The sequence below is a fragment of the Symphodus melops genome, assembly GCF_947650265.1.
Source record: "Symphodus melops genome assembly, chromosome: 4".
Classification (NCBI taxonomy): domain Eukaryota; kingdom Metazoa; phylum Chordata; class Actinopteri; order Labriformes; family Labridae; genus Symphodus; species Symphodus melops.
The window spans coordinates 25,853,367-25,878,273 of NC_136694.1; the positions used below are offsets into that span (position 1 = coordinate 25,853,367).

Sequence of the window (24,907 nt, forward strand, 5' to 3'; positions counted from 1 at the left end):
TGCTCTATTTTTTTTTAAAGTCTCATGAGATGTGACACAGAAGTGCCAGTGCTTGAGCTTCCTTTCCTGTGACTAAATTGTACTGTACATGTAGGCTGTCTTCATGATCATTACATTTAACTCAGAGGTAAGTGCCAATTAAGTTATTTGTTATCTCTTTAATTTGGTTAGTTTTAAAATGTTTCGAAAATGTGTCTACAAATGTAAAATGTATAACCTTCATTTTTAGGGTCATAGCTAATCCAAGAAAAGTGTTATTTTCCACAGACATTCAGCCTGATTCTGATGGGGACATTTAGTAAGACTAAAACCAAACAGAATCAGCACAATCTCATTGCCATACAAATGATTCAAGTGTAACTTTATTTTATTTGTTTTAATCGAACAGAAGTAAGTTATGGTGCTGTTTATTTTAGCTTTGTACTTGTCTTTGAAACTGAGAAGTGTCACCCTGCACTGGTCAGTCATGTTAAAGCCCTGGGTGCAACTGTTGACCCTTTCTACTTCAGTGACTCTAATTTTGGCAAAATCTGACTCCTCAAATATTTTCAGGGAGGTAATACAAGAAGACTGGACATAAATTATTCTCATAAACCTTCATGCAGGTAGACAAGTGGTATGGATTTAAAACCTGCTTGCCCGTGTCTGTGTTTGACCAAACACACTACTGTATTTGTCCAGTTCTATCAGCACACAGTATGTGCACAACTTTTTGTAAACTGTCCTTTGCCAACCATAACACCAATTGGCTAAACCTTAAGTGTTTTTACATTGTGGCATAAATGTCAGATTTAAAAATGAAAACGACAATTGAAGGATGATTTTTTTTATTTACATTAATTGTACATGCTTTAGCATGAGAACAGCCAAAAACAAGCAGACTTTTGTTTTCTTGTCAATAAGGATATTATGTTGTTTTGTTTTTTTATTGAGGGCAGGATTGCAAATGCACAATATGAAAACCATGTCAGTCACTATAAGCACGAATGGAAACAAATGTGTTAAAAGCTGAAAACAAACATGTTTAAACAATAACCTTAAATTTCAAAGAATCTCTGTCAAGCAGTATCTACTAATATACTTTTTTTCTGTAGAACATGCATCTTACATTTCTTAAGTGCCATGAATAAATATCATTAGTGTCTCAAGCATAGTTTTTTTGAGATTCCCCTGCTTACATCAAGACAAACAAAAGATGAGTTGGACTGGATGCCATCAATATACCTTTGGCCTTCAGATGGTTTTGTTTACTCTGAATGTTTGCAGGCAAAATCATGTATTAAACAGACTTAAAGGAAGGTATAAAGGGCAATTTTACATATTACCACTTAGACATTTAAGAGGGTTTGCCTAACTCTAAAGATGCAGTATCTGATCAATGACAGGACTTGTAATTTACAATTCTGCCATTCCAGGGTGCTCCTTTATTCTGGAAGAAAAGGGGGGGGGGGGGGGGGACAGAAATGTGTCAGTTTTTACAAACTTCAGTCACTACGTTCATACCAATGCAGAATATATTGACACCATTTTTAAAATGTACACTCCTTAAAACATTTACCTCTGACTGTCAGTTTGGTAGAGCACTCTGCACTCCCCATGGAGTTTTCTGCAACAATCTTGTACTCCCCCACGTCATTAGGTCCAACCCGAAGTATGAGCAGAGAACAGACTCCACAGGTGTTGGAGATTAAGTAGTTGGTGTTGGTATTTAGACTCATGCCGTTGCGAAGCCATGTAACATGAGGTGTTGGATCTCCTTTAACAGCACAGCTCATGTAGCATTCGTAGCCTTGAGGAGCAGTGTGCATTTTCAGTGGGACAAGGAACTTGGGAGGACACTGTAAATCACAGACCTTTGATTCTGGCATGTTCAGAGTGAACTTTTCTGAAAAAAAAAATAATAGGGATAATAATAAATATTAATTGAAATTACAATTGAGAAAAAGAAAACATGTTTGAACAATGGCTTGATTTTGGTAAAGGTACAATCTGATTCAAAATGCTGTATGTTCTGTTCCCATTTAAGTACTATTCTTTTTTCTTTTTTTTACCAGGATACATGTAAGCAATACAGACACTCTATCCACCTCCTGTTTTTGTTTTATCAATATAGAATGTAATGGACAAATTGATTGAATTTGATAAACAACCTTTTTAAACATACTTTGTTTGATGTGGCCATTTTATCAAGTCAAATTCCATCACATTAGAAAAGCTAATTGGCTGAAAATCCATATTATATCTCATCCAGATATGAGGAATGTGGTAATGTATAAAAGGTGTAAAAGTAAAACTTCAAAACCAGGGCTGATCTTGAGACTTAAGTGGGATTCAAAGGATTACTGTCCCCCCCACCACACACACACACACCCAAAAAAAGTACTTGCACTTGTACCTACAAACACCAATGCCTGTTACGTGGGTGTCAACTTTAACATCGCATTGCATATATATACATACATACACACACACACACACACACACACACACACACACACAATCCTTATATATATATATATATATGAAGTATAAAATCATTCAAAAAACATTAGGTGCATTAAACAGTACATGTGTTGTCCAATGTCATAAACGTACCCTTTTTGCTTGCTTTGAGCCACTTGGGGGATTCAGAGGGTTTGGATAAGCCCATGTCGTTCTTAGCATAGACTCTGAACCAATATTCTCGACCGGGCAGTATATTGCAGGCTGTGAATTTATTGTTGAAGATATGATCTGCAACGGTGTTCCAGGTTCTTTTACTTGAATCCCGCTTCATGACCATGTAATGCAGCCTGTCATCAAGTTTCTCGTCAGCAGATGGAGTCCATGAAACAGTCACTGTGCCAGGCACGTTTTCGTCAATATCCACCAGGCCTGGTGCTTTAGGCTCATCTGATGTTAAAATACAGTCAGAATACAGACAGAGATTTTTTTTTTTTTTCCGTTTATCTGGATTGAATGGGAGGAAATAATTTATAACAAGGATACTCAACATACCTGTGACTCTTATTTCAATGCTGTATGTTTCTTGGCCAACAATGTTCTTGACAACGATAGTGTAGATTCCAGTATCTGAGCGTTCAGAGGAAGCAATCAGGAGCTGGGACGTGCCCTCTGTGTTGCTGATGTTCACCTTTTTGGACACTGGCCCTCCATCTTTAAGCCAGATGACATCAGGCCAAGGAGAGGCCTAAAAAGAATAAGAACATGTAATTATGGCAAGTCCTTTAACGGATAAATATCCGTGTAGCCATTTAATTAATGTTACAAGGGCGTATTGATGAATAATTACCACAAAGTTAATGTTGAATCTTGCAGAGTTTCCAGCTCTCACCACCATGAAACTCTTTATTTTGGAATCCGTGAAACGAGGTCTCACTACGTAAAAGCATAATGGAAATTTTCTTTAACAGAATTCATTTAGATTATTTTTAGCATGTGGGTTACCCAGACAAATGATGAAGTTCAAACTTTTTAACTAAGGTGCACAATATTGTGTTGATTAAAATTAGCTTCTAAAGTATAAATAATCATATCTTTGGAACATATAAAAATAGAAAAAGGTGTTACTTCATGTGCTTCTCATCATCTCACCCTGTAGTATTATATTGTGTTTTACAGAACTCACTCCAGGACATTTTCTTACCAGGAGGGGGCATAGCAAGGATGTAGTTATCCAGTTCCTGTGACTCTCCCTCTCCTCCATCATTAGTAGCAATAATTCTCACCCAGTACATTGCCAATGATTTCAAGCCTTTCACAGTGTAGAAATTTGAAGTTATTGCATGCATATTGCAGCGATCCCATTCTGTGTTTTCTGCAGGCCTGATCTCCACAAAGTATCCCTTGGCTTCATCCTCGACCCCCTCAATGTCCTTGGGTTTTGTCCAAGCAAGAGACAGAGTTGTGTAGGTGGAATCTGTCACTTTGAAATCTATCACTTTACCAGGAGGCTCTGAAAGACATGATTCACGGTCAGTACAGCATTAATACGTTTATAGGAATTATGATTAAAGCAACCATTATTATATTATTTGAAAATGTCCACTTACTTTTAGGGTCTCTTGCAAACACAAACTCTGATGGCGTACTAAATTCACCAGCTCCAGAGTCATTAATTGCTGACACACGGAATTCGTACTCCATGCCTTCAACCACATCTTTAACCCCAAATCCCTTACCTGTGTAACAACAGTAAATATGCAATATAGGGATTAAAACAATTGATTATTATTATCATCATTATGAGATGTTTACATTTGTATTTAAATTGGCTGTCAAACACTTCTAAATCAACAAATGATATATTAACCTCTGATCATCTGATCAGGGGGATTTACTGCGCCCCAAAGGTTGCTGCCTTTCTTGCGTTTCTCAAGGTTGTATCCATGAATACTAGTTCCTCCAGTGTTGGCAGGAGGAGACCAAGAGAGGGTGATGCAGTTCTTGAAGGCACTGACAACTTTTGGAACTGATGGAGGTCCAGGGTATGCTGTACACAAACACAAATTAGTATATTACTGTCTCCATCCATCTCTTTCTTCTCCGTCTCCATATATCCCATCTATAAGACCCACCTATATGCCCAACACAGTTGGAGCAGATGGAAGTTCAATGTGAGTCTAATTCTGCTCAAGGTTACTAACTTTAAAAAAAAAAAAAGTTTTCACTTGCCACTGAATGTTGCTAAGGGGATTTTATTACGACGGATTAATGTTGGGTCTCTGTTAAATAATGTGAGTACAATCTAGACCTGCTCATTATATGAGGTATCTTGAAAAATGTCTTTTGAATGGGCACTATTCAAATAAAATTGATTTGGTTTATTTCAAGTGATTGATTGATTTTTGTTCAGTCTTTTTGGAGGGAGCAATATATACAAAGACAGTGGAGGGTAAAATAAAACTGGATAAGGCAACATAACTGAAACGTTTCAAACATTTCTTTCTTTTGGACTCTAGTACTTTAACACCATTGGTCAACAACTATACAATAATCCTTGCTGCTGACCAAGGACAATTCGACTGGGGAGTTCTTTGAGTGTCTGATGTCTATTCCAATGGAATTTATTAATTTTGATTTGAAATAAACCTGTTTCAAATGCCTATTAAAGTTTGTATCCCTGAGATAACTTGATAATATTGGACTATACCTTTTGTACCAGCTTGGATGTCCTCTGTTTCCATCATCTCACTGCTGCCCATTTCAGTCTCCACTCTGATGCGATAGCAGTACCTCCTACCATGGTCTACATCAGTGTCTTTGTATTTTGCCTCTGCTCCAATTGGCCCAATCTTCTTCCAGGTGTTGCGACCAACTTGTTGGCGTTCCAGGATATAGTTGCCTATCTTGCAGCCACCACTGTCCTTTGGAACCCTCCACTTGAACTCAATTGTACAGGATGAGGCTTCAACAATCTCCAAAGGTCCCAGTGGAGGAGTAGGTTTATCTGTTGAAAAAAGTAGGTAAGAGTTTAGTACCAGAAATAAAACAGACATGTGGACCTCTAATAAAATAACTAAAAACTGTATAAAACCTATAAATACACACCCAGTACCACAAGCTGGCTGATGGCCTCAATAGTTCCAAACTCATTTTTCAGTTTCATCTTGATTTCACCACTGTCCTTGCGCTGAAGCTTGGTAAGAAGGAGACGGCTGCAACCATCTGAGTGCTCCAGCTTGATATTTGACTCATCTGAAAGCTCTTCACCATCAAGGTACCACTGCACTTTTATAGGTTCCTGACCAACAAAAGGCAACTTGAAGATAGCCTTGTGTCCTTTCTTCACCGTGACAGGGGTTTTGAATGCTTCCAGTTCCTTAGCATCAAATCGGGGTGGATCTACAATTGATGAAGAATACAAACAGACATATTTAGCAATGGGATGCTAGTTATGTAGTTCAGTGAAATTGTACAATATTTAAAAATACATTCATATGAGAACATAGACCTTCCGGGCACTGTAAGATAAATGTTGTAGTTGAATCATGTTTTTGTTTTCTTTACCTTCAACAACAATCAAGGCCTCTGTCTTCCTCCCATCTGCTTCAAATTTATATTTTCCAGCAAATTCCTCTGTGACCTTGTGAATTTTCAGCTTGTGGAAACTTCCCTCTTTTGAAATGGTTATACCCTCAGATGATTTAATCTGTAAAGTCACATCATTGTTTGAGAGAAGCATATCATATGAGACTTTATTGAGCTATAGCCCCAAAGCCTTCATTCGACACATTGACAACATTAAGTGCTCATCTTACCTCTTCTCCATCTTTGTACCACATCCCCTCACATTCTTCACTGCTCACTTTACACTCCAGCTCTGCTGCTTCTCCCTTAATGGCTTTGCAGTCGGAGAGTCCAGCATGAAAGTGAACTCCTGGGTCTGAGAATTTATCAACCAACAAATTAGTGAATGGACTTGGCTAACAGCAAACATCTGTATTAATTGTTTTTTAGTTGTTTCAAGTTGTTTTTTTGTGGATCAACAATTACAAAGAATTGTACACCTACCTTGTCCTTTGAACTTTACATATCATGTATTTTTTTATAATGGACATGATGGAAAATGCATGTTTCAATGCAGATAAATGAAAGCGTTTTCTGAAAAGATTATGTGGTGAAAGAAGAGCAGAATTGGCATTCATTTCAAACTTGAAGATGTCTTCTTGGTCAATGAGTAGCTGACTGTCTTGTTTGGGAGTTTCCTTCAACTTCAAAACTTGCAGAGTTGAAACCTTGGCACAGTTCATAAAAAAACAACAACACGACTTTCAGTGCGAGAGGATGATTTTCTCGTAAGAGAAATAGGCACTATTAAGACACCAACTATCCCTCATGAGACCGGCAGTTCCTTGTGGAAGAAATGACTTCTTTGTTTGATCTGAATTTTGTCTTCAATGTGCAGACATTTGTTTCAAGAAGAGTCATCCTCAAAGTCATCTTCAGTTGTCTTCCTTCTTCAGATGCTGTACATTAAGAGTGTTTCTACACACGAGCTGTGTAGTTATTTAACGAAGAATGCTATAATTTTTCCATGTGGTCATTTAAATAGACAACCTCAATGCACCGACTCATCCTGAATTAAAATTAAAGAGGCAAGGAAGTACACATAGAGCACAGCAAGCAAAGCTATGAAACTTACACACACATATACACACAAACACACATACTGTATATTAAGCAAACACAATGCGACAGAGGCGGACGTTCAAATATTATAAAATAAAATCGCCTGCTGATGTCCAACCTGGAATTAAGATAATTCATCAGAATTCTTGTTGTCTCCAAAGCAGCGTTGATAACAACACTGCTAACAAAAGAAATAATTATATTGTATTCAAGCAAAAGCTATTAGTGCGTCAAACTCGATTAGCATTTCTTAAAGCAACTGTCAAGGTTAAATTCACGCTTTCTCTACTCTGATTATTATATGAGGCCACACAGGTTTAATGTCAACACTTAAATCCTTGGAAAAGTCACCCGCAAATCATTGATGACTTAGGACTGCCCATGCAGCAATTAGTGCAGCGCCAGTAATCTTACCACTAACTGTCTCCTCGATCAATCGGCCTTTCCTTGCACGGCCTGCACGGCTGCCAGCTGCCACCGGCTCACTGCCGTCTGCACCCTCACCATTTTCAGCTGTTGCCCCGATGCCACTATCATCACCGGCACCACTGGCTTCTGTGGTTTTTGTTTTTCAGTTTTAGGGTATAGCATCTTAATTACCATCAATCCAATGTTTCTCATTTGATGTTGGATATGCCTCACAATTAACACTAATGAAAACAGTAACAGTGATGGCAAATGATTGTAAAGCAAAAACACAAAGCAACAAAACAAGATCAGCAGCACAGACATAAATAACAAACACATTCATTACCTTGAGGTACAAATAGCTAAAGGGCTGATGTGTGTATAATTTACAATTCATCAGATTGAATTTAACTGTAGCATATATGCAGTGTTTAAGTAGAGATGTGTATGTACACATGTTGGATACATAGCAGCAGACTGAGACATCCGCCCTGCAAGAAAGAGCGCTACCGCAGGTCCTTCATCAGTCAGACTGTTTAACAGTCTCACATGACTCATGAAATGTCTTAGTTGACAGAATCAAAATGTTTATCTTATTTAGTATGATATACAGTGTTTGTGTTTTTAATTGTTTCTGTGCTGTCTTATTTATAAAGTGTGTATATTTCTCGGACTACTTATTTACGCAATTTACTACCGTATTTTTCTACTTAATTCCTGCATTTTGCTATTTGTTGCTGATTGCACAATTTGAGTTGCTGTAACGAACCACATTTCCTCCAGTGTGGGGATCAATGTAGTTTATCTTATTATGTAACATTTATAACATGTGATGTATTTATAACTAAAGACAGAACAAAAAACATGAAAACAAACATGAATGCAGAATATTAGACACGCGCAAATATAGAATTGTTCTATATTTAGTTGGGTAAAGAGTTACCGGAAAATGCAGAATGTAGCATCGCATTAAAATGCTTTTCTGCTTTCTGTTTCTGAGGTGAGGTGAAACAGCAGGCGCTCACAAAGACACAAGATTAGGTATTATTCATCAACTGGCTCAATAAGTTCATTAAAAAGATGGTGATTATAACTTCTTAACTTGGCGGGGCGGAAAAGTTTTTCTTGGAGCTATGCTACCAAAGTAACCACCTACAACCATGCAGCAGTCGTACACCACTGTGATGAAGTAAGTTGTGTCACTGCGGCTTGAGGAGACCTATTCGAGATATTCTTCTGATGATTACACAGTTGTCAAAGTGCAGCAGCGTAAAGCTTTGCAATTTGGCGTTAAATACACTTCTTGTTAATATAGCTGCATCTAGAATATCCTACTGTGATTTCAAAGTCATTTTTATTTCAAAATGACTTCACTCATCAGTAAACTATCTGCAGCATGCATCCTCAAACAACTCTTACCAACAACAGCTTCTTCAACCTCCACATTTTTCTTTTTGGGACGTTTTCCTTTTTTCCCAGACCTTTCACCTTGTTGATTTGTGGTTTCCTCATCACCATCATTAATATCTCCTATCAGTGATAATAAATAGCAACTTTATTGTTGTTTACAACAATACATGTTTTTTGTTATGCCAATGTTATACTTATTTATGACTTGACTTGTGGTGACAGACTGTACTGATCAGTCTGATGAAGTTTCACAACAAGTTGTGCCCTAACACACATGATACACAACAATGCAGTTGACACATGTAGTTGTAGAGTTAAATATGAGACCTGTATCAAACACACAAAACATAAACAAACAGAATATACGTTTTTAAAGATACCATTATTGATTGTTATAATTATTCCAATGAGTTTCTCCATGACAAGCCATTAGAAAAACGATCAGCTAAATGTTGGAGGCAATTCATGCTGAAAACTGCAGAAAAGGTAGAATCACTTAGTTTCTTACCTATAACTTCATCAGCACCAAGTGGACCATCTTTTGCACGTTTCTTGCGTCTTCCTCCTTTCCCACCTCCTTCTCCGCCCTCTTCTCCTTCTTCTCCTTCTTCACCCTCTCCATCTTCTCCTTCTCCTCCCTTTCCTCCTTTTCTTCCTTTTCTTCCCTTTCCTCCTTTTCCTCCCTCTCCTCCCTCTCCTTCCTCTCCTTCCTCTCCTTCTTCTTCATCAGAGTCGAAATCCGAATCTTCAAACGAATCATAGTCCTCTTCTCCACCAGCACCATCGCCAGCTCCTCCTTTGACGCCAGCTCCAGCTCCACTTCCATCTCCTTCCCCACCGACTCCGCCACCTGCACCGCCACCTGCTCCACCACCTGCACCGCCACCGACTCCGCCACCTGCACCGCCACCTGCTCCACCACCTGCACCGCCACCGACTCCGCCACCTGCACCGCCACCTACTCCACCACCTGCACCAGCTCCGATGCCGCCTGCACCATCAGTTCCATCACCCCCTGCACCACCTCCAGCTCCACCAGCACCTCCAGCGCCGCCAGCACCACTGCTCCCATCTGCAGCTGAGCCTGCACCAGCAGCAGCACCTTTCTTGGTTTTTCTTGCCGCTGCATCTCGCGCGGCTGCTGCCCTCTTTGACTTTGCGGCAGCCTTAGCAGCAGCCTTGGCTGCAGCTTTAGCCTCAGCTGCTTCCTTCTTAGCAACTTCAGCCTCTGCTTTGGCAACTGCATCTGCAGCTTCTCTCTCAGCTTGAGCCTTCTTGGCTTTTTCCATTTTTTCTTCCATTTCCTTTTCATATCTTGCTTGCTGTTCCTTAGCTATTTTAACCAGCTCTTCATCATTGCAGGTCCCTGCCATAGTCGTTTTGCGAACTCCCTTCTTGCCCTTGTTGGCTGGATCTTTGTCAGCTATAAAATAAGAATATTTGAGTATTTGCATGTTATAGGTAACATAAGGGAACAAGCAATTGTTTGTGGTCATTTAAACATTTTTTAAATAACAATAGTGATTTGTGCAATGACAATAAGTTCCACAAAGTGAAAATGCTCAAATAAGTAGGAGAATAATTTTCTCACCTTCAACTATAAGCCAGTTGTTGCAGGATTTGATTCCTGCCACAGCAGCATAGATACCTGCATCTAAAGGCATACAGTCTCGCACGATCAACTTGTGGATTAGTTTATCTTCAGACACAGAGATTTCATGTTTCTCACTATGTGACAGCAGCGCACTTTTGCCATACCATTTGACCTCATTCATAGGTGCAGTAAGGACACATTGGAAGAGGGCATCCTCTCGCTCCTCTGCCTTTACCTCCTGTATTTTGACTGCAAAATCAACTTCAGGTACTGCATGGTTACAAAAAGAAAAACAACAAAACAAAGAGAGACTTTTAAATAACACCAGTAATTCTATCTACTTATTCTGTCCTAAAGTATGGATTTAACATCAGTTAACTCCAATAAGAAAAGAAAAGCTAATCTCAGTGTTAGCAGTCTTCAGTAATATACACTTAACGTATAGCATGATCACTTTAATGTTCTGGAAGACATACCTTTAAAATCTGTGGAAAAAACATTGACGCCCCCAACATCCACTGAGTAAAGTCCGGCATCTTCCGAACCCAATTTTTTAATTCGAAAGATATATTTCTTGCCAACTTGTTTCAAACTGTGCTTTAATTCATCCCCTTCGTCTTCGGTAAATGGAACCATGACACCATTCTGCAGAATTATAAGGACATATTAGTATTGTTTACACATGAAATTATTCAATGCTGAACTATTATTTATATCTCACCTTGTACACAAAGATTTTGCTGCTAGGATCCTTGAGGTCCATATCCAATTCAATTGTTGCACAGTCGTCATCACTCACCTCAATAGGTTTCAGTGCACTGATTTGTGTAACAAACTGCAGGGACAAGAAGGACAAAAGAAATTCCCCACAACATTTAGGAAAGACACATTTTTGTTGGACAAGTTAAAACAAGAATCAAAAAATGACACCAACCTCAGCGATCTCCTCCTCTCTCTCTTTTTTCATTTCATTGAGTTTCTTCAGCATCCCACGAAAGTCTGTGACACCGTATTCACAACAGATTTGCTCGTAGTCTTTCTTGTCTGCGCTAAGCAGAATTTCCCAGACCTTCTCCTCTGGCTCCATTGGCTTTTCTTCACGTGTCCCATCAGGGTTACTGTAAAGTAACAATTTTCATTCAGCCACGAAAGCAACTAATGTTTGATGGAAATTTACAAAGACAAACGAATAAGTTTAGAAAATGTCACTCACCGTTTCTTGAGTTTTTTTCTGAAGTCTGTTGCATCTGTGGAGCCGTTACAAGAAACATCAATCTGCAAATCACTCTCATACTTTGTCTGAGAAAGATCAAGTTCTATTCAAGTTCATTCAAAGTTTACAAAAACTATGTTCTGCAGCAGTGTTTCTCAATGTGCTTAGTCTCAGGAACGACCAACAACTATTCGCTAAAAAATTGTGACCCAAATTCTGATATTGTTCAACCAATCAGATTGATTTAATTGAAAAAAAAACAAAAAAACACTTGTACTTCGTATGGTGCAAAACATCTGACAAAAACAAGAAACGTTTGCCAGAAAAAAAGAAAAAAAAAAGATTTTTCCAGATGATCTATACTGAAAATATTACCACGACCCATTTCTGGGTTCCAACCCACCAGTTGAGAACCACTGTTCTAAAATACTCCTTGAACAGCATATTATAAACAAAGCTATAGTTTCAGACTAATGGCTGAAAGAAGAAGCTGTTCCTATCTAATGTGTCACCCACAGAGTATTAAAAAAGACTGCTCCACTTTTCTGTGTGATAACACACGTTACACTGTCCCATTAACCCTTCAGGCTAAAGCAACCCAACATACCAGCCTGATTTTACCATGTTTTTATGAGCTCCTACTAAACATGAAGGCAACTGAGTACACAGCATCCAGCACCAGCACTTTGTTTTCAGCAGCATGAATCTTAGAGTTAATTATGTGTCACGTGTTGGCACACGGTGGCACTGCACTGTTGTGACAGATGCACCACAACAGGCAGATTTGTTCCCCCGTACAACAAATTGTTAAAATAAAATGTGCATGTTCCATGGAAATAGATGACCCAGATTAAAGAACAGAGAATCTCAGCTGCTGCATATTTCCCACTATAAATAGCTTGGGTGAAAACCATCAATCTTTATTCACAGATGGTTTCCCTAATCCCTTAAAGTGCTCATGTAAAAATGTGTTCTAATTTACAGTTTGGCCTGACTGGTACCAAGTACTACAGGAATTGTGTCTGGACAGGAGTGAGGACAGTGTATGGATCAACATTTGGTCAAGCTCACCTTCTCCTTGTGTCTTTTGAAGTTCTTTGGTCTTTGAAAATCCAACTGTTGACAAAAAAAAAAAAACATCATTACAAACAGCTGTTTCACACTTGAAGTGAAATGAAGTTTATGACAGTATTTAAAAAAAAAAAAAAGCAAAACACATAATACTATCATCATTACATATGAATAATAAATGTACAAATAAGTACATTTAGGGATTAAACTGACCAATAAGGTGTGGGCTGAAGCTTCGGTTTATTATGACCACAACTTTTATAGAAAATACTCCGTTAGGCAACCGTTCAAAAGTTCAAGAATTTCACAAGACATTTAAGACATCTCATAAGAATCCGGATAAAGGCAGAGTCCATAAATTGCAATTATTTCATAAATACTAATCCTCCTGTGTTATTTTGACATTTGTTCTTTACTCATCACCCTACCTTCAATACCAACTTGGAAAAGTAGCGAACATAGGTCATCTTACATAAAAGACATGAAGGTGAAAGAATAATGAGTGATATCCTACCCTCAATGACGTTCAAGACAACAGTGCAAACAGCCCTTCCATACTCATTGGTTGCAAAGCACTTGTAGGTGTCAGCATCCTCGGGAGCCACCTTAGGAAACTATGGAAGCACAGAGTGAAGGGCCTGATTATCGTCATTGAATGCAGCTTGAGTTAACTTCACTTTAAGCATAACCACATTATAGATTTTGCTGATTTGAATATCACTCTGCAACTGATATTGAACTGACCAACAAACCAATTCTTGTAATCGTAACCTTTGACCGAACAGATGACCAGTATTGACACTAAGGACCCAGTGCTTTCTATTTTTGATCATGTCATTCTTCTAGCCAGAGTGCTCGGTTATTTAGTTGTTAACCCTCTGCTGACCCTACTGGGGCATCACAGTGTTAATGTCATGAAACCATTCCCTTGGTATTTGTTGCAGATTGTCATCATGTATATCTCCGATGCTCCTTTGTAAAACTTACCTCAATGGTGTGCTCGTGGGTAACATCGTCATACTTCTGCAGGCACATGTCAGGATGAAAATGAATGTCTCCGTTTGCTCTGGTCCATGTTACAGAAGGTTTTGGGTTGCCCACAACAATGGCTTTAAAGACAGCACATTTACCTACAATGGGATAAATTGAGGATTACATTATTAAAGTATAATTATATTACATCTCAGATCTAATCTAAAGACAGAAAACAAAAACCTGAGTCCTGCTGACACATTCATTAATCAACAACGTGCCAACAATGTTCCCTTAAAGTTGCTCTATCAATCAATCAACTTTATTTATATAGCACTTTTTATACATTTAAAATGTAATACAAAGTGCTGAACACGTTCAAAAGCAATGTGGTAAAAGACCCATATTAAACAAAGTGTGCTTACACGAAATATAAACACACATGCAGACAGCTGGTAGTATGGAGACATGGCATGGCACTGAGGACTAAGGTGAGGAAAGGGACACATTTGAGGGCCGTCCACACTGGGAGCGGCACAGCTTATGACCACAGGGGGTGCCGCCGCCCCACAGACTCCCCCAGCCCGGGCAGACCGGCGGATCCCACAACACACTTATGGGACCCTCCAGACGCCCGGAGCGGGAGACCCGAGGAACCACGCCACCAGCATGGTAGCAGGTGCCTGCCAGTGTAGTGACCCCCAAGAGTACTGTATATATATTTTAAAAGTTTGTTTGTTTTCATGTTGTAGTCTATGAGTGAATAAAAAAATATCCCTTCAAGACAAGGAGACTTACCCTCTTGAATGGTCAGAGCAATAGGTTTGCGTGTGAAATCAGGGGTTGACATATCTGCTGGAAGTTCCTCGATAAACTGCGTAATCATCACCCCAGGCACCTTCGACTTCTTCTTTATCCCTGGTCAAATCAAAAGAAGATTAGAATAAGTTTAGAATATAGAGAACACAGGGTAAATATACAGCGTTTTTAATCTAGTCATCAAGACATGAACATGTAAATGACTATGAAGAGAGATCTTTGGAAACCAGAGAAACAGGTGTGTTTTTATATGTATTTTTTTTTACAATTATGGCTCATTAAGAATGCTCAAGATTTTGCTCAACATAATTGATACACTTTCCTAAACCAGGAAAATAACCCTGCAAATTTTGCAAATCGTAAAGAATGTGGCGAGTTTACTCTTTTTTTTTTGTTTTATAACTGATTCAACTTGTATGTAATGAATAACAAAACAATGATCAAATAAAAAGTCTCATCAGTCGTTTGTATGGTATGTTCAATAAACAGTGACGTGTAAATTGGGATAAGTATTTTAAAAGTTCTGAACCAAATTAGCATGACTTTCCTGCAGCCTAATAACTACCAATGTTTTTTACGTTTTATTGAAGCTTTTTGCAAGAACTTACAATTACAATTGAGTTACAATTGAGTCAGTTTACATATCCTGTTTTTTTTATCTTCAGTCTTTACTAAACCTTCACAGAAATATTAACATTGAGAAGTCCAAACTGTAAGAACAGTAAGAGGGGCGAAGTTCAGGAACTTTTTCATGGGTATTATTGGAGTTATCCATTTATTTGTTGATGTGTAAAACAAATTTTTTTCATTAACTTTTAAATATAAGACAAAGTTAAAACAAGTTGTCTGTGAGTATTTAATGTGGACTCTGCCTTCTCATGGGCCTTTCTCTATTAGTAGTGAGTGTTCAGGCCTGAAATACACATGCACCCATAACTGACTTTTATAAAGGTCAGTAGAAGATGTGATAAACTAAGTCTTTGTTGTGATCAAATCAAAACAGTTGCCATAAACATTGATGTTTATGTTGTGTTGAAAATGTGAGTAGTTAATACAAGTACGTGGAAAGTTGAACAAACTCAGTTTAAAGATATGATATGATTTGATATGTTTTTATTCTGGGATGCTGCTAGAGGTCCCTTGCAGGTTTCAAAGTTTAGCAATTCTTTATTGCTCGTCAGAAGTGGGTGATATTGGGGATCATTTTGTTGATTTTTACTGATTGGATACAAGCCCCCGATATTTTCCTTTCCAGTATGTTGGAAAACAATTTCTTTCTTGTCAGGGTCCATGACATCAGAATGGCGCCACATAGAACTCAACTAATTTTTCAACCATCTCCAGAGACAGTATCTGATGACCTTAACCACAGCTCAGTTTGATGACTGGATTGTTGAGGCTTGCCTCACTAACAGGTTTTCTCAAATACAAACAGAATACAGACCAAAGTGACCCCCCCCCCCCCCCATATCTAAATCATTTCCCAAATTCATGTTATGTGTATGCCCAGATGAAGTCTCCCCATGTGGTCTCACCCTCCCTTCAAACAAGTAATTTTATCTAAAGAGGTGGAATCAATGAACTCGTAAGGGGTTTTCTGGTAAAGTTTAGATTTGAAGACTTGTTTTGAACTTTGTATAGTTCAGTAAAAATTGAGAGCCCTTGAAACTGACTTGCTTACATTATGCTCAGGTCTAGTCTGGCTTTTCAAAACTGTTGATTCAGAATAAGACATTAGTGCAAGTTGACGTGTTTTTGCAGAACCCAAAACCCCCGAAGCAACCCATTTGGACTAACCAACAGAAATCTCGAGGGGATCATCACTGAATGCTGATCCCAGGGGTTCAGCTGGTCCAGGGATCCCTGGTCTTTAATAATTTTCTCTTGGCATGAACAACCTGTAACAGGCAGAATATGAACTATAGAATATGTAGATAAAGTAAGTAGAGATGAGCGTTGTGCCCAGCATTTTGCGATCTGAAGCACGTTAGAGATGAATTGCTTGCGTCAGGTGCTCCACAACAGTATGTCCTGAATGTTGAAGAATGCTGATAGTTATATGAGTTTTGCCGTGGACATTGTTAAAAGCCAGATGTTTGCATGGAAAATAATGATCAGGCTATTAATGGAGACCAGCAATTTAAGCTGCATGTTTCAGCCAGACATTGATTTCATGGGTCAGTCAGCGAAAAATATCTGATAAAGTATAATTTTGATACCTTTGGAACAAAAATATGTTTAAGAGCCTATTATCCCTGAACTGATTAAACATGACTATCACAATAATAGATCACATTTTAAACCATCCCAAGAATCTTGGTGTCATATTTTTGTTGCGATCTTAAAATGGTTTCTGTCTCTAAAAATGTTGTGCATGTTGTGCAGTTGCACCGGAGAACAGCTTGTTCTCTTGAGTAATATATGCAGTAAAATATTTAATTTCACCTTTATTTAGTCAGGTTTGGCCGATTGAGATTCAAGATCTCCTTTTTGAGGAAAACAGGGCCCATAGTAGCATCAAAAATAAACTTGTCTCATAAAATGTGACTTTGCAAGCTGATTGCATGTTTGCACACGGGTCAGTTAACTGTTTACTGCCTTAAAAATCCCAAAACATTTACACATAATTAATGCTTCCACGTGTTCGTGTGAAACTAATGTTTTATCAGAAATAGGAAGAAGTAGAGAAAAGTATCCGTCAAGTGTTGGACCATTAAGTTGTCTCAATAATGGTATGACGCCAACATTAAAGAGTAACCTAAATATTAGTATTAAAACCCTGCACTTCACTGAAGTACGTCCTTCTATTTATTTCTGTTTAGTTTAGCTCTGGTGTTACTTGTTTCATCTTGTAATGGCTTATAATGCACTTTGAAATACCTTTGTGTATAAAGGCATGGTTATAATTGGAGCTTTCTTGCCTCACACAATAACATGAATAATAAAGATAACTTCCAGAACCTATTTGATAACTTCAAAACCTGTTGCCCCACCATCATGTCCCTTCTATTGTCATGTATTGTGTTTATTTTCAACACTGACACTTCTTGATCTCTGCTAGGACTTTGCTGCACCTCTGCATGTCTTCGCTGAAAAGCGATCTAGTTTTGTAGCTGGAAAGCAGGTACAGTTACTAATTTCAAACTTTAAAGGCTAATACATGAAAGCCTTATGTACCGGTGTTGCCCCATTTATACCGTGACTTTCAGGAAATTAAAGAAATCAAACATTTTTTCAAGTTGGGTGAGGCTAAAGGGCTGCAAAAGGTCATGGGTGTTTTTTGTTTTTTTCCAGCTGATTACCTTGAGACCTCGATGTTCTGAGGTAACTTGACAGCACACGGTTACTATAAGACCACAAACTGTTTGGATCATCAAAAGTGCAATTTTGTATCTGTGAAGGTCCTGGTCGTCACAGCTTTAAGCAGATTTAAGAAGAGTTGGAGCCACTTCTGTTGTGTGTCCCTTTAGGGCAGGTTTACTTAATGAGCCTTAAATGTGTCAATATTCTGTTTATCCTTTAAATCATAAGATGAAGTAGACACATGGAAATCAACAGCAGCAATAGCCTTGAGGTAGTTTTCATACTGGATGACGTTTGTTTAGAATGTCACAATGAAATGCATCTGTTGTGACACTGAAAGTTGAATCATCCATTTCAGATGACACCTTTCACGGGGTGATGAAGACCACATCACACATGCAACTCACCCAACATGGAGTCATGCACTTACAGACGGTGAGTCGTTTGTGTAATTTGATTTGGTTTTTGCTCCCATACCTTTGTCTTCTGGGTGACTTCCCTCAGAACCGTCGACTTAACACATAACATGACAGCAGGAGAGGGAACAGGACAGGTAAATATAAATCCTGACAAAAGCACCATGGTAGGTTGGAACTTTGACAGGATTATTGAACAATGAACATAAAACACCACAACGTATAGTAGAACCCATGAATGGGAAGCACAAACACGGACAGACCTGAGGCAGAACACAACACTCAGACGCAACACAAAATGGTAAGTCATAGACAAACGTGATAAAATATGTTAGTAATATCTTGTTACAGCAGCGTGTAAATAGTTGTGCTGTACAACTATAGATTAGACTTAACTTCAAGCTGGCGTAGGCATTTTCTCATGGCTGACATCTCAGGATGATTTCTGCGCAGTGCTTGAGAGAAACTATGAGCAAATACTTTGTAGAGAAGAAGAATGTTGGAAATGTATTTAAAAAAAAAAAATCCATTTCATCTTTTACCAATCATAAGCACCAATTATTTTCAATATCCTCTTCAATTGCAGCATCAAATATTGAGTATTGAGCTGATCTTTTGTGATGACTGTTGATCATTCTTCAAGCCACTCGCTGTTGTTGGCACTGTTCTTCGGATATCATTTGTTGGGAGAGATTTTGTTTCTCAACATGCTCTTGTTCGGGGACAACCACTTCATTGCATGTAATCGTCTTGCGACTGGAAACTTTTAGTCTATCATTTGAGAGACAGCTTCCCAATCCAATTCCGAATCCTTGGTTAAAGAAAAGTCGACCAATGACGACTTGTTTCAGCGAGTTTTTCTTCGGCAAAAACTTCAAAAAAGTAGCACATGTATACTTTGCTACAGAAAGGGTTTGTGCTTGATTTCCTCGAGGTAGAGCCAACAGATCCCTGATGATGATGATGATTGGGACAACTTCATCTGCACAGAAGAGGCTGTGGTTCCTGTCTTTGTTTTCTCTCTGCACAAATATTCAACCGTCTTCATTGAGCAGAATTCTTCCGATGAGTTGGGTTTTCCACAGATTCTTGAAAGATGTACTCTGTCGGCACTGATCTTGTGCAATCTTTGAAGTTGAACTCTTCCCAGGTGTTTCTTGCGTGGGGAATCTTTTTTTTTTTTTTTGAAACGCAATGTCATGAACCTTTATTCGCTTCAAGATTGGTTTTATAACTCGGGTGAATCCTGTTCACCCTCATCCTCAGATAAGACACACAGGTTGAGAGAGCTCCAATACCAACCCTGAACCTACCTATGCAGAGTGGGCATAAAACACCCCACACTTACCCGCCTGCCCAGCGGCAGTTTGATCGGTCACCTTCGACTTCTTCCACATCTTGGCTTCCTCTTGAGCTCTGCTGATTCAGGAGGCTCTGTAGCAAAACAGACACACGATTCAAGAAGGAATTATTAACACTGCATAGATGCAAAGGTAAATAAGTAATACGGACTGACTTATATATTTTTTTACTTCACAATAGGTCTAGCTCTTTCTCATTCTTGTTTTGAACATGTCAGGGCCGGCAAGTAGCTCAGTCTGTGGGGACTTGGATTGGGAACCAGAGGACGGACCAAAATATGGAAGTTGTTCTGGTAGCTGGAGAGGTGTCAGACCACTTCTCAAGCGCTGCTGAGGTGCCCTTGAGCAAGGCATCGAAACCCCACCAGCTCAGGAGGCGCCTCCAGTGTGGGCTTCCGCCACACTCTGACACCTCTAATTGCATGTGCACAGGTCCTGCTTGTGCTTGTGTGTGATTCAGGCCTGTGTGTGTATGAGAAGCATGTCACTAAAAAACCGGGATGCTAACCACAGTTTCCCACACAGGGATTACCAAAAGAAAAAAAAGAATGTCACTCAAATGATGTTATGGATTTATTGGATCATTTTAGCTCAATTGCTCTGACTGCTGGGATGTACACTGCAGTTACTTGAACCTGTCAGTGAGAGGCAGCAACCAATGTCATTTATAGTTGCTGTTGGCCTGAACATGGGATAAATATCTGTCTCAGCAATCCTTTGGAGACCTGTGATAATTAAGCAAGGGACTTTTTTAGATGCTGAAATAAAGAGGGTGAAGAGTTACATTTAAAAACACTGTGCATACTGGCAGTTTAAATCCTCCTAGTCCTCATTCATTATTAATTTATTTAAATAAGTACTGAGCTGAACTAGCACATAATGTGATGGTAGCAGGAAACAAAAAGCCGAAAGATGCAGCATGCAGCACCTTCAGGTCTCTTTTAAAGTCTATAAATCAAGTCTACATCAATATTTGGGCCAATACATTTTCCAAAATAACAAATCTAAGCAGCGACTGAAAGGGGGATTTAATTACCAAATGCATAAGGTTAACATCTTTGTTTTAAGACACCAAGATTGATTTATGTTTAAAAAACACCTGCTGCTACATGACTGCCTCATATTTTACATGAGTCATATCCCTCAGTTGTGAAAGGTCACATGCATCACTTTAAGCTGTTACTATTTCTTGTTCTTGTAAAATCTGAACTTAGGACTCTCCACTGAAGAGGTGTTAACCTTCTGATTGGACAGAGATTCAAAGTAGGTGTGGTTGTGTATTGGCAATTAATATTGCGATTACTTAGTAGCTGAACATACATCCTCAGAGAATATTGCTAACATGACAAGGTGAGGGTTGACTCTGCTTTGGATGCTGTGTGTGAATAACATTGTGCTTTGTATAACCTCATGTAAACATCAAATAGATAATTAGTTTTAAATGCATGTGCCTTAGATTTTTTTCATAATTATTGAATATTTTGATAACCAATGAGTGCTGCCAGAGCTTTTAGTATAAAGTGTACAGATGTACTCTACTACCTGCTCGTGTGAAACGCTCCCGCTGCATGACAATAATCATAGTAATTCCTTGACTGCATGATCCTTTGATTGACTCATAAAGGATTTTACATTTTAAAACTTTCACACTTAACCTGCTCCAACTCTCAGAGCCTACAATGACTTTGAAAAATGTATTTATTTATTTTTTAAGCTTTTTTTCAGTGTACATGATTGATTAAGACATTTATTCTTAAATTCCCATTTGAGATTGTGTTGAAGCTAACTTCTCACACTAAGAAGCAGTTTGATGGTAACACATTTTGCAAAGATTTTGCAAAGTTTCCCATTAAACAAAACAGAAATGGCCTAGAAGTTGACCTTTTTAATCAGTCTTGATTTGAAGAAGTGAAGATATTTAGTTTTGAATATTTGACCTTGAATTTCAAACATTTACAGTCCGTCCTCATGTCCGACTAAAAATAAAACTTGCCGTCTTGGAAAGTAAGTGTTTCATTTTCAGTTCCACAAAAATCCAGCAGCATATGTTCAGAAACGTTCTGGGCTCCATCGGCAATCACGGCTGTTGTTGGATTGTGAAAATGAACTGCACTACACATATGGTAATTGCAAAACAGCCTGCAACACGAGACAGCTTGGCAGGAGCTCCTTTGCATTAAAGCAAACCCACTCCCCTTTCCTCCCACTGAATACCTCTGCCATTTTAGCCCATCACATTTATAGTTTAATGTTTGGCTGAGGCTCTCAAGTGATCTAAATGAATACTGACATGTGGGGGAGGGGGATGTGGACAAAAAACTGTCAATAGACTCTTGAGTATCTGTCATTGTTGCTGTCAGCAAGATTTCAAAGATTTATTCTGCAGGCTGCACTGCAGTTTACTCTTTACACATACTGTTGCCCTAAATACATGCTTCATAATATCATTACGTATAACCAGTATGTGGGCAGGCAGGCTGACTGTCACTGCTGCAACATAACATGTCACCAAGCTTAAATTTAGACACAAGGTATCTGAAATGTCGGACTGCTGCAGCAGAAAGAAAATGTATCCAGCTTTTAACCCTCTGTCAACCCATAGTTTGTACCGAAGCATCCCTTCCCTTGTCTTTTTTTCCTACTTATTACTGATCTCATGAATGTTTAAGTATTTATATCTTATTCTAAACACACAATCATACCAACATAATGATCTTCAGAACAATCATCTCCACTTTCTGCTCTTGATGTCTTTTCAAAGGGTGCTTGTAGCTGTTCTTATTATCCATTCAAAATGATCTATTGCTTTTTTTTTAAATTGACATCTTTGCTCACCTTTTACCAACCAGGTGGGTCTACAAACTTGGCAGATTGGCCAATTGCACTTAAAGCGATTATTCCTGCCATATCAGTCATGACAGGTGTATGACAGATACTGTAGAAATGTAGTGTTGAAAGAGACGACTCCAGATGAAGCAGTGTAGAAGGAACTTTGCCTGGAGGAAAGTAACCCAAAACTAACATTTCCAGCGACACAAGTGCAACGTTTTCATTTAATTCTGGTACACATGGAGCTAAACTGTTTTGTTTGAATTTAAAGTGTAAGCTGAATATGACATGATGATCAGTAAGCACAGAGAAAAATGTCCTTCAGAGCGACCCTTACATAAAACTGTACATATACAACTACATCTCAGAACCTGTGCTTCTCGTAAAACCTAAACCTACCCTGTGCAGTTTTTATTCTGCTGTTTAAATACTTGTGATTTTTTTCCCAACACAATGTTGGTGTCTTAATTTAGATAACAATTACCTTTCCCTGCTTGATTATCTTCTCATTATTACATAATGATTACTCATTTTCTATCGTCCCTTAGCTGTCAATGCATGATGAATCATTATCATATTTGACTCTAATTTCATCTTTACATTGGTACCCAATGGTACACATCCCTGGACTTTACCCCAAGTTGACTTGTTGTTGTATTAATGATGGGAAATACTGTACATTTACTTCATATGATGCTGGCAATGATAATTAAAGTTTGTAAGGTTACAAAAAGTCTGGTGGGGGCAGACAAACATGTAAAGCCTTCAGTGTCAGTCGTACGTGACATGTTTTTTTTCCCGAGTCTCAGCAACCCACAGCAGATCCCTGAACCACTTTAGTACAGTACCAACTCCTGAGAGGGCATCTGGTTGCTTCTCGAATGTCTGCCTCTGCATTTCTCGACACATCACTGACTGCAGCTGAGTGGTAAAGACAGAAAGTGGCTTCAGCTCACATAAAACTGGACCTGATGACAAGGCCTTTTGGTGTCAAATGAGCACTCGTGCTGCTATATGGACTTCTATTGAATTTTCCCATTGATGCATGTACATGTCTTTCATTCATGTCAAGTCTTTCGTCTTGAAAGTTTCACCGTGACATGTACGCTTTTTTAACAGCTTATTTTTAGAAACAGATTTTGGATGCTCACAAGTCTGAAGCGCATTAAAAGTAAACCTGCAGCCAGCAGAGTACCTATTCCAGTCCTGTGTAGTTATTCAGTGTGAGCACAAGTCCTATTTTCAGCCAAACTACAACCCACACCCTCCATGGCTCTCAGGCTGCACATCGATTTTGATTCCTGCATCTTAAGTTAGTCATCAGCACCCAACAACCCTACAGCTCTGACCTCAATGCTGTGAGCCAGCTCTCAGATGTAAAACTGTGAAATTTAAACTGAGAAGCCTGCACGCGTGACTAAAGTGATTTCATGCACTGAACACCAAGTTTGTGTGTTCTCTGTGTAACTAAATCCTGTACAGTCTTTAATGTACACTATATAATAAATTATTTACAAGGTAATCTGAGCAACTGAAATTAGATAGGGTATAAAAATCCAATTTACTGTAAATCACTATACTTGCTGTTTGAACACAGAAAGATCTGCTATATTGCATATGGAAACATGGCTTAATCATCCACATACATGTGTTATTCAGATTATTTTTCTGCTCCTGTTTCTGCACCTGCTCCGTCGGTACTGATGCAAACTGTGACAGAACACATTGTCTTAATCCTGATTACACGTGCAGGGGCCAATTCACAAGAAATAGCTTGACTTTAATCCATTTCTCTCCACTACCCAGAACATTTTCCTCTACAGCCTCTACTAAGAGAGCCACCTACCTGCCCACAGTCCTCAGTGCTGTCAGCTCTGTTCCCTTTCAGGCAGCAGTCTGGTCACACTGTGCCTTCTACTAATTTTTTCGATGTAATAGATCCTTCCAGCAGCGTGCAAGTATGTCTGTGCTTGATGCTCCTCTACTGACGGGACTCAATGACTGCCAAAAGCTGTTTAGGCTTTTTTTGTATTTGTGGTGACTCCAAAGACATTGGAGGTTGAGTGGGCGGTGATGAAGGGGGGGAACAGTAAAGGTTGGGTCAGAGAGCAGGTTAAATACTTCTGAAAGAATCATTTGTTAGCATTAGCCACGTACAGGAACATAAACAAAGAGGATTTTGTCTTGTTTAGAAGCATCTTCTTTAAATGTAATGTTTTTTATAAATCAAGTTCACATGTCCTGAATGTATATATTCTTTGTAAAAAATAAAGAACATACGACTCCATGCAACCAATCCATTGTTATTTGTTTGTGATACACTTTAGGGCAAAGTAAATAATTATTGTACCTGACTCTCTTACTCATTTTGAATCGGAAT

The 24,907-nt window shown here is 38.7% G+C and overlaps 1 protein-coding gene across 2 annotated transcripts; it reads right to left on the reverse strand.

The window, feature by feature from the left end:
* Window positions 1–810: 810 nt before the first annotated feature.
* On the reverse strand, window positions 811–24,518 carry igfn1.1 (immunoglobulin like and fibronectin type III domain containing 1, tandem duplicate 1). 2 transcript variants are annotated; one of them, XM_079340887.1, is made up of 25 exons: window positions 24,374–24,518; window positions 19,686–19,771; window positions 14,598–14,717; window positions 13,815–13,957; window positions 13,342–13,441; window positions 12,828–12,872; window positions 11,757–11,790; window positions 11,478–11,661; window positions 11,265–11,378; window positions 11,020–11,188; window positions 10,541–10,813; window positions 9,458–10,372; window positions 8,959–9,069; window positions 6,261–6,385; window positions 6,010–6,151; window positions 5,551–5,844; window positions 5,153–5,449; window positions 4,313–4,492; window positions 4,053–4,181; window positions 3,647–3,955; window positions 3,293–3,378; window positions 2,998–3,190; window positions 2,596–2,892; window positions 1,559–1,885; window positions 811–1,429 (listed from the first exon to the last, which is right to left on the reverse strand). In XM_079340887.1, exons 2-25 carry the CDS (start codon window positions 19,732–19,734, stop codon window positions 1,425–1,427), a joined length of 4,641 nt encoding a protein of 1,546 aa, XP_079197013.1. In that variant the 5' UTR covers window positions 19,735–19,771; window positions 24,374–24,518; the 3' UTR covers window positions 811–1,424. The 2 variants fall into 2 exon arrangements, with proteins under 2 accessions (XP_079197013.1, XP_079197014.1); XM_079340888.1 differs by lacking the exons at window positions 19,686–19,771; window positions 24,374–24,518 and adding exons at window positions 16,416–16,516; window positions 18,399–19,629.
* Between the last annotated feature and the right edge of the window lie 389 nt (window positions 24,519–24,907).